The 9,821-nt window shown below is 46.1% G+C and overlaps 1 protein-coding gene across 1 annotated transcript in view; it reads left to right on the forward strand.

The window, feature by feature from the left end:
• xylb (xylulokinase homolog (H. influenzae)) overlaps positions 1-9,708 on the forward strand; it is a 10,424-nt gene extending 716 nt beyond the window's left edge. Inside the window, exons 2-13 of the mRNA XM_034679164.1 lie at positions 1,545-1,627; positions 1,750-1,819; positions 2,025-2,105; positions 2,232-2,318; positions 2,447-2,575; positions 3,914-3,979; positions 4,131-4,203; positions 5,914-6,032; positions 6,120-6,201; positions 6,517-6,557; positions 6,907-7,022; positions 9,552-9,708. Of these exons, the coding sequence (XP_034535055.1) occupies positions 1,545-1,627; positions 1,750-1,819; positions 2,025-2,105; positions 2,232-2,318; positions 2,447-2,575; positions 3,914-3,979; positions 4,131-4,203; positions 5,914-6,032; positions 6,120-6,201; positions 6,517-6,557; positions 6,907-7,022; positions 9,552-9,708 (1,104 nt within the window). The remainder of the gene's footprint in view (positions 1-1,544; positions 1,628-1,749; positions 1,820-2,024; positions 2,106-2,231; positions 2,319-2,446; positions 2,576-3,913; positions 3,980-4,130; positions 4,204-5,913; positions 6,033-6,119; positions 6,202-6,516; positions 6,558-6,906; positions 7,023-9,551) is intronic.
• Positions 9,709-9,821: the final 113 nt, after the last annotated feature.

Genomic DNA, 9,821 nt, shown 5'->3' on the forward strand with positions numbered 1-9,821 from the left:
ATTATTATTATTATTATTATTGTTATTGTTATTATTATTGTTATTATTGTTATTATTGTTATTGTTATTATTGTTATTATTGTTATTGTTATTATTATTATTATTATTATTATTATTATTATATTGTTATTATTATTATTATTATTATTGTTATTATATTGTTATTATTATTATTATTATTATTATTATTATTATTATTATTATTATTATTATTATTGTTATTGTTATTATTATTGTTATTATTGTTATTATTGTTATTGTTATTATTGTTATTATTATTATTATTATTATTATTATTATTATTATTATAATATATTTGAAAATGTTGTTATGGAGTAAGAATTCAAACTGAGCCCAAAGGGAAATACAGCAGAGAAGGTCTTTACAGTTGGATTGAGTTACAGTTAACAGTATTTGGTCTCTGAACACCACTGAAGGTTTTACATCAGACCTCAGACTCTCCCTAAACAGAGCCGGTCTAGACCGGACTCTATGTGCTATTATTAACAAAGACCCAACATCAAGACCAGATCAGATCCAGTCCCCTCTTCCAGCCAGGACTCAGTCTGATCTCATCTTAATCCACCATGAGCAGAGCACTTTGCAGCATTTAGCAAGTTACAGTGGCAAGGACAAACTTCCTTTAACAGGCAGAAACCTCCAGCAGGACCAGACTCATGTTAGACACACATCTGCTGAGACCGTGTTGGAGAGAGGGATAGAGGGAGATGAAGAGAGAGAGAGAGATGATAGTGGGGAGACGGATAGTAGTAGTTGTAGCAGCTGGAGTCTGGACCACGTCCACAGCAGCAGAGATCCAGAGGAACCTACGAGACAAGGGAGCTCAGGGACTCCAGAAAGGTCTAAGAAAAGAGAGAAGAGAGGGAGACCAGAAGAAAGAAAGAGAGGAGAAGAAATGGTGAAGGAAAGGATAGAAGGAAAGGACGGGATGAGAAAAGGAGACATAAAGGATGAAGAAACATGGAAAGAACAAAGAGAGAAAGAAAGAAAGAAAGAAAGAAAGAAAGAAAGAAAGAAGGAAGAAGGAAGGAAAGAAAGAAAGGAAGGATGAATAACAGACCCCCAAAAATGAATCTACGTCAGAGATCCAGAGGAACCTACGAGACAAGGGAGCTCAGGGACTCCAGAAAGGTCTATGGTTAGTAACTTTAATGGGACAGGAAGAGTTAAAGTGAGAGACAGGCAGAGAGAGGAGAGAGAGGGAAAGACAGGATCCCAGTGTGTCAGTCTAAGCCTATAGCAGCAGAACTAAGACCTGGTCCAAGCCTGATCCAGCTCTAACTATAAGCTTTATACAAAAGGAAAGTTTGAAGCCTACTCTTAAAAGTAGAGAGGGGGTCTGTAGTCCACATGTCATCACAGGTTATACAGTTCACTCTCCAGTTATATAACTTTAAGAAACATCGACTTTAATCCTCAGAAGGTTTAATGTTCAGTAATGTTTCTACTTGATACTAACGTTCATACTCCCTGCTGACACCACCTCTGATGTTTGTGTGTTTGACCTCTGACCCCACATGAAGCTGAAGGTGCTGGCTGTGGATGGGAACCTGAACGTGGTCCATCAGAACAATGTGCAGTTTGACGCTGAGCTACCTGAGTTCATGTAAGACTCCTCCCCTCTAACAGAGGATCATAGATTCATCATGATCATCAGAAACACACAGACAGTCAGGACCTGAACCTGAACCTGAACCTGAACCTGAACCGCTCTCTGTTTGACTTCAGGACTCAGGGAGGAGTTCATATCCAATCTGACAGACTGACCGTCACCTCACCTGTGCTCATGTGGGTGAAGGTAAGGCACGCACGCACGCACGCACGCACGCACGCACGCACGCACGCACGCACGCACGCACGCACGCACGCACGCACGCACTCACACACTCACAGAGTCATGGTGACTCAGGTGTTTCCTCTGTAACTCCTCAGCTGAAGTATTAACTCTCTCTGCGGGGTCATCAGCTGACCTTTGACCTCTGAGTCTTTGTGTCCGTCATCAGGCTCTGGACCTGCTATTGGACAAGATGAAGGAGGCGGGTCTTGACTTCTCCCGTGTCAGAGCGTTGTCGGGCAGCGGACAGGTGAGTCTCGTGACCCTGATGTTGAGATCAGGGTTTTAAACTGATGGACTAGTGGACAGCAGAGGAACTGCAGCTCTCAGGAGACATCATCATGACCGTACCTGTTGGTGTTCTTCTCTCTCTCAGCAACACGGCAGCGTGTACTGGAGAACGGGAGCATCTGAGACCCTGAAAAACCTGGACCCGGATCAGGACCTGAACCAGCAGCTGCAGGTGCTCGCGTGTGTGCGTGTGTGTGTGTGTGTGTGTGAATGTGTGTGTGAGTGTGTGTGTGTGTGTGCCTGCCTGTGTCTGTGTGTGTGTGTGTCACCAGCTGATGTTGATGTGTGTTGTGTTCACAGAGCAGCTTCTCCGTCTCAGACTGTCCCGTGTGGATGGACTCCAGCAGCAGTCAGCAGTGTGAGGACCTGCAGAGAGCAGCAGGGGGCGCTCTGAGACTGGCAGAGATCACCGGATCCAGAGCCTATGAGGTCTCACCTGTCTGCCTGTTTACCTGTCTGTCTGTTTACCTGTCTGTCTGTTTACCTGTCTGCCTGTTTACCTGTCTGTCTGTTTACCTGTCTGCCTTTTTACCTGTCTGTCTGTTTACCTGTCTGTCTGTTTACCTGTCTGTCTGTTTACCTGTCTGTCTGTTTACCTGTCTGCCTGTTTACCTGTCTGTCTGTTTACCTGTCTGTCTGTTTACCTGTCTGTCTGTTTACCTGTCTGCCTGTCTGCCTGTTTACCTGTCTGTCTGTTTACCTGTCTGCCTGTTTACCTGTCTGTCTGTTTACCTGTCTGTCTGTTTACCTGTCTGCCTTTTTACCTGTCTGCCTTTTTACCTGTCTGCCTTTTTACCTGTCTGTCTGTTTACCTGTCTGCCTGTTTACCTGTCTGTCTGTTTACCTGTCTGCCTTTTTACCTGTCTGCCTTTTTACCTGTCTGTCTGTTTACCTGTCTGCCTTTTTACCTGTCTGCCTTTTTACCTGTCTGTCTGTTTACCTGTCTGCATGTTTACCTGTCTGTCTGTTTACCTGTCTGCCTTTTTACCTGTCTGTCTGTTTACCTGTCTGCCTGTTTACCTGTCTGCCTTTTTACCTGTCTGTCTGTTTACCTGTCTGCCTGTTTACCTGTCTGTCTGTTTACCTGTCTGCCTTTTTACCTGTCTGCCTTTTTACCTGTCTGCCTGTTTACCTGTCTGTCTGTTTACCTGTCTGCCTTTTTACCTGTCTGTCTGTTTACCTGTCTGCCTTTTTACCTGTCTGTCTGTTTACCTGTCTGTCTGTTTACCTGTCTGTCTGTTTACCTGTCTGCCTGTTTACCTGTCTGTCTGTTTACCTGTCTGCCTTTTTACCTGTCTGCCTTTTTACCTGTCTGCCTTTTTACCTGTCTGTCTGTTTACCTGTCTGTCTGTTTACCTGTCTGCCTTTTTACCTGTCTGTCTGTTTACCTGTCTGCCTTTTTACCTGTCTGCCTTTTTACCTGTCTGTCTGTTTACCTGTCTGCCTGTTTACCTGTCTGTCTGTTTACCTGTCTGCCTTTTTACCTGTCTGTCTGTTTACCTGTCTGCCTTTTTACCTGTCTGCCTGTTTGCCTGTCTGTCTGTTTACCTGTCTGCCTGTTTACCTGTCTGTCTGTTTGCCTGTCTGCCTGTTTGCCTGTCTGTGATTAACGGATTGTTTGTTTTTATTTATTTGATTATTTATATAATTGTTTTTCTTCATTTTTTTAAATTTATTTGTTTGTTTTATATATTTATTATTTTTGTTTATTTGTTTGTATTTATTTGTATATTTATTCATGTGTTTGTTTTTATCTGTTTGTTTCAGCGTTTCACAGGAAACCAGATCGCTAAGCTGCGGCAGACCAAACCAGAGGAGTTCCAAAGTGCCGAGGTGATCCTGAAGGCATCACTGTTTGTTATTTATCAGTTATTTCACCTTGTTTTGTTTTGATTCGGTGAAGGATGCAGGCGTTTGTTTTTATTATTCTGTGACTGTAAACTGAAATCATTGGATGACATCACACCTCTGTTTGTGTTTTCAGAGGATCTCATTGGTCAGTAGCTTCGCTGCCTCTCTGTTCCTCGGAGATTACGCCGCCATCGACTACAGCGACGGTACAGAAACAGTTCCTATTTATTCACTGTGTTTACAACAAGACTGATGATGTCAGAGAGTCACTGACCAATCAGGGCACCAGGGTTCTACCAGAGACTGTGGACAAGCAGATTAGAGGGGTCTTCTTTTTAATGTCCAGCAGGGGGCGACTTACGAAGGAGTCTTCTTTTGTAGAGTCTTCAGGGTCAGGGACGGAGAGTCTTCAGGGTCAGGGATGGAGAGTCTTCAGGGTCAGGGACAGAGAGTCTTCAGGGTCAGGGATGGAGAGTCTTCAGGGTCAGGGATGGAGAGTCTTCATGGTCAGGGATGGAGAGTCTTCAGGGTCAGGGACAGAGAGTCTTCAGGGTCAGGGATGGAGAGTCTTGTATGGTCAGGGATGGAGAGTCTTCATGGTCAGGGATGGAGAGTCTTCATGGTCAGGGATGGAGAGTCTTCATGGTCAGGGATGGAGAGTCTTCATGGTCAGGGACGGAGAGTCTTCATGGTCAGGGACGTAGAGTCTTCATGGTCAGGGACGGAGAGTCTTCATGGTCAGGGATGGAGAGTCTTCATGGTCAGGGACGGAGAGTCTTCATGGTCAGGGATGGAGAGTCTTCATGGTCAGGGATGGAGAGTCTTCATGGTCAGGGACGGAGAGTCTTCATGGTCAGGGATGGAGAGTCTTCATGGTCAGGGATGGAGAGTCTTCATGGTCAGGGATGGAGAGTCTTCATGGTCAGGGATGGAGAGTCTTCATGGTCAGGGATGGAGAGTCTTCATGGTCAGGGACAGAGAGTCTTCAGGGTCAGGGACGGAGAGTCTTCAGGGTCAGGGACAGAGAGTCTTCATGGTCAGGGACGTAGAGTCTTCATGGTCAGGGATGGAGAGTCTTCAGGGTCAGGGACAGAGAGTCTTCATGGTCAGGGATGGAGAGTCTTCAGGGTCAGGGACGGAGAGTCTTCATGGTCAGGGATGGAGAGTCTTCAGGGTCAGGGACGGAGAGTCTTCAGGGTCAGGGATGGAGAGTCTTCAGGGTCAGGGACGGAGAGTCTTCAGGGTCAGGGACAGAGAGTCTTCAGGGTCAGGGTTGGAGAGTCTTCATGGTCAGGGATGGAGAGTCTTCAGGGTCAGGGACAGAGAGTCTTCAGGGTCAGGGACAGAGAGTCTTCAGGGTCAGGGATGGAGAGTCTTCATGGTCAGGGATGGAGAGTCTTCATGGTCAGGGATGGAGAGTCTTCATGGTCAGGGATGGAGAGTCTTCAGGGTCAGGGACAGAGAGTCTTCAGGGTCAGGGACAGAGAGTCTTCAGGGTCAGGGATGGAGAGTCTTCAGGGTCAGGGATGGAGAGTCTTCATGGTCAGGGATGGAGAGTCTTCAGGGTCAGGGATGGAGAGTCTTCATGGTCAGGGATGGAGAGTCTTCATGGTCAGGGATGGAGAGTCTTCATGGTCAGGGACGTAGAGTCTTCAGGGTCAGGGACGAAGAGTCTTCATGGTCAGGGACGTAGAGTCTTCAGGGTCAGGGACGGAGAGTCTTCATGGTCAGGGATGGAGAGTCTTCATGGTCAGGGACGGAGAGTCTTCATGGTCAGGGACGTAGAGTCTTCATGGTCAGGGATGGAGAGTCTTCATGGTCAGGGATGGAGAGTCTTCAGGGTCAGGGATGGAGAGTCTTCATGGATCTTGAATGTGACAGATCCAGCAGCTGAATGATGTGTTCACTGACTCCAGGTTCAGGGATGAATCTGCTGGACATCAAGACCAGGGTCTGGTCTGAGATCTGCCTGGAAGCCACCGCTCCCCATCTGGACCGCCTGCTGGGAGCTCCTCTTCCCTCCACGGCTGTACTGGTGAGACTGGTCCACACTGGGCTTCCTGTGACGGCGGTCTGAGAGAAACAGGAAGTGTAACACCAGAGCTCCTCTGTGTCCCCTCAGGGTCCCGTCTCCTCCTACTTTGTGAAGCGGTACGGTTTCTCTGAGAGCTGCAGAGTCGTCACTTTCACCGGAGACAACCCGGGTAAGACACCACGGAGAGGACTGGTACGTGGAGGTGTTAGGGAGCCTAAAGATGGAGGTCGCCATATTGGAAATGCTGACTCCAGCTCACTATCAATCACTGATAAATCTGGATCTGTTAAATCAGTCTCTGGGTGTAGTTCTGCTGTTTGAACACACGGGGGAGCTGTTGTGTTGCAGGTACATCCTGTTGAGGTGCACCGGGGTTTAAATGTTTAAAATATGAAGTGAATGATTTTAAATCTGAGTTCTGTGAGGACCATGAAACAAACTGAGATCAGAGGTGTGAACATGTTTGAATGTTTTGTCTCCTCAGCTTCTCTGGCAGGAATGAGACTCCAGCAGGGAGACCTCGCTGTAAGTCCACATCAAACCAGTCCTTCATCCTAACACAAAGACCCCTGTGTGTGTGTGTATCTGTGTTTGTCTTTATGTACTCGTGAGGTCCAACTCTTGATGGATAGCCTTTCTTTAAGGACACTAACAGCATGCTTGAACCTGCCATGATGAGCTCCTCTGGCCCATCCGGGCCAGAGGAGCTCATCATGGCAGGTTCATGTTTGCAATGCTGGAAATGGTAGTCCTTTATAAAGAACTTACAGAACATTGTCCTTGCAAAGTATTAAAGACATGTACGTGTGTGTGTGTGTGTGTGTGTGTGTGTGTGTGTGTGTGTGTGTGTGTGTGTGTGTGTGTGTGTGTGCAGGTCAGTCTAGGTACCAGTGATACAGTGTTTCTGTGGCTCCAGCAGCCTCGTCCAGCACTGGAGGGTCACATCTTCTGCAACCCCGTCGACTGGCAGGAGTACATGGCTCTACTGTGGTACACACATACACACACACACACACACACACACACACACACACACACACACACACACACACGCACACACACACACACACACATGAAGAGCAGCTAACAATCTGTTCTACATCAAACATTCACACTGAGACACTAATCTGCTTGATGCTGTGTCACTAAAGACAATCAGCGCTTAGATTTCCTGACTTCCCTGAACGCAGCATCAGAAATGATGGATCCCACCTCCATTCAACAAACAAACACTGTAGACGTAGTTTTCTTCTCCTCTTGAGGACAGACCTGACAAAGCTTTTTACTTTCAGCTACAACTAACCTGTAATTACAGATTCTGATTCAGAGACATGTTGAATCTGGATCTCAGGGTCTGGGTTTTAGTCTGAGAAGGGTTCTGGTCTCTGTCTGTAGTCTGAGGAGTATCCACCAATCAGGTGTCAGCAGGAGAAACAGTCTGTATGGAGAGCAACAGCAGGTGTTCTTGAATTCTGTCTTTGAAGAGGAAATGAGAGGAAATGAGAAAGAAGGATGAAAATTTAGAAAAGAGGAGAAGATGTGAGACAAGAGAAGAGGGATGGAAAAAATAGGGAAGAAAAGAGGAGAGGCAGCTGAGGAGAGAAGGAAAAGGGAAGACAGAGGGAGGAGAGAAAAAGAATGAGGTGAGAGAGAGTGGGGAGGAAAGAAAAAAGGAGAGGAAAGAAAGAAAGGAGGAGGGTAGCAGAAGACATAATTCCAGAGTTCTGTCTTTGATGATGTCAGAGTTCTGTCTTTGATGATGTCAGAATTCTGTCTTTGATGATGTCAGAGTTCTGTCTTTGATGATGTCAGAGTTCTGTCTTTGATGATGTCAGAATTCTGTCTTTGATGATGTCAGAGTTCTGTCTTTGATGATGTCAGAGTTCTGTCTTTGATGATGTCAGAATTCTGTCTTTGATGATGTCAGAGTTCTGTCTTTGATGATGTCAGAGTTCTGTCTTTGATGATGTCAGAATTCTGTCTTTGATGATGTCAGAATTCTGTCTTTGATGATGTCAGAGTTCTGTCTTTGATGATGTCAGAGTTCTGTCTTTGATGATGTCAGAGTTCTGTCTTTGATGATGTCAGAGTTCTGTCTTTGATGATGTCAGAGTTCTGTCTTTGATGATGTCAGAATTCTGTCTTTGATGATGTCAGAATTCTGTCTTTGATGATGTCAGAGTTCTGTCTTTGATGATGTCAGAGTTCTGTCTTTGATGATGTCAGAGTTCTGAGAACAAATGGAACATTCCATGAAGAAGGTCAGAGCTAAAGAAACATCAGTGTCTCTAATCCTCTTTCATAGACCTCCATTCAACAAACAAACATTGTAGACGTAGTTTTCTTCTCCTCTTGAGGACAGACCTGACAAAGCTGGACTTTGGACTTTGGACTAATCTGCATCATGATGTTGTTATTTCAGCAAACTGAAGACCCGTTAATTACAAGAACATCACAAGAACATCAGTTTCTGTTACAGGTTCATACCGCTGAAGGAAGCCAGAGGGAAGCCTCTGAGGAACTGTTTACAGTGAAACTGAGACTCTGTGGAACTGTTTACAGTGAAGCTGAGACTCTGTGGAACTGTTTACAGTGAAACTGAGACTCAGTGGAACTGTTTACAGTGAAACTGAGACTCTGTGGAACTGTTTACAGTGAAACTGAGACTCTGAGGAACTGTTTACAGTGAAACTGAGACTCTGTGGAACTGTTTACAGTGAAACTGAGACTCTGTGGAACTGTTTACAGTGAAGCTGAAACTCTGTAGAAACAGATGGACAGGATGAAGTGAGGAGGGACAGAGTTTATGTACAGACAGATCTGGAGGGGAGGATTTACATGGATATGATGTAGGTGAAGAAAGGACTCCTCCATAAGGAGAAACACTGATGGAGGCTCAGGTGGACTCGAGTCTAAAGGAGAAACTTTGACCAGAAGGCATCAATGGAGGGAAACAAAAGGAGTGAGAAATAAAGAAAAGCGGATGTAGAGGGAGGAGAGGAGGAAGGGGAGATCGACTCAGATAGATTAAAGGAGAGATGGATGGTGGGACCTGCAGGCGGTCCACAGGCTGTGAAAGTTCAAATCCACCGAGGCCGAGCCACTCGTTCGTTAAAAGGCTGCAGGTCCCCTCTCCTCCAGCTCTATTGATTTCATTTAACACCACAGAAGAAGAAACGTTTCAGGTGGCGGGCTGCTGCAGCCTCAGGATCCTCCATCAGTTTCCACACATGAACCACGTCACCAGTGTTTTCATCCTGTGAACCTGCAGGACGGTCCACACCGTGACTCAGAGGGGAGGCCAGAGACCAAAACCAGAAACAGTCGACCTGCTACAGCAGGTCAAGGGTTAAAGGGTGGGAGGTTAGGGGGCGGGGCCTCTTTGAGTGACAGGTGAGAGCTGCTAGCTGACTGCGAGGTGTCCCCTCAGCTCACTCAGTCCCTGACCTTTGACCTCTGACAGATAATCTGTGTGTGTGTGTGTGTGTGTGTGTGTGTGTGTGTGTGTGTGTGTGTCAGCTTTAAGAATGGATCTCTGACGCGGGAGCGAATCAGGAACGAGCGTGCTGGAGGATCATGGGAACTCTTCTCCTCCTCCCTGAGAGACACGCCGCTGGGAAACACCGGACACATCGGTGAAGCTTCCTTCTTTCCTTTCCTTTGTGTCCTTTCCTAGAAAACCCTCACCTTGCATTTCTCACATTGGTTTTCTTTCTTCCCTCCTTCTTTCCTTCTTTCCCCTCTTTTACTTTCTTCTACTTTGTTTTTCTTGTTTTCTTTGCTCCTTCT

The sequence above is a fragment of the Notolabrus celidotus genome, unplaced genomic scaffold (genome assembly GCF_009762535.1).
Source record: "Notolabrus celidotus isolate fNotCel1 unplaced genomic scaffold, fNotCel1.pri scaffold_357_arrow_ctg1, whole genome shotgun sequence".
Lineage (NCBI taxonomy): Eukaryota > Metazoa > Chordata > Actinopteri > Labriformes > Labridae > Notolabrus > Notolabrus celidotus.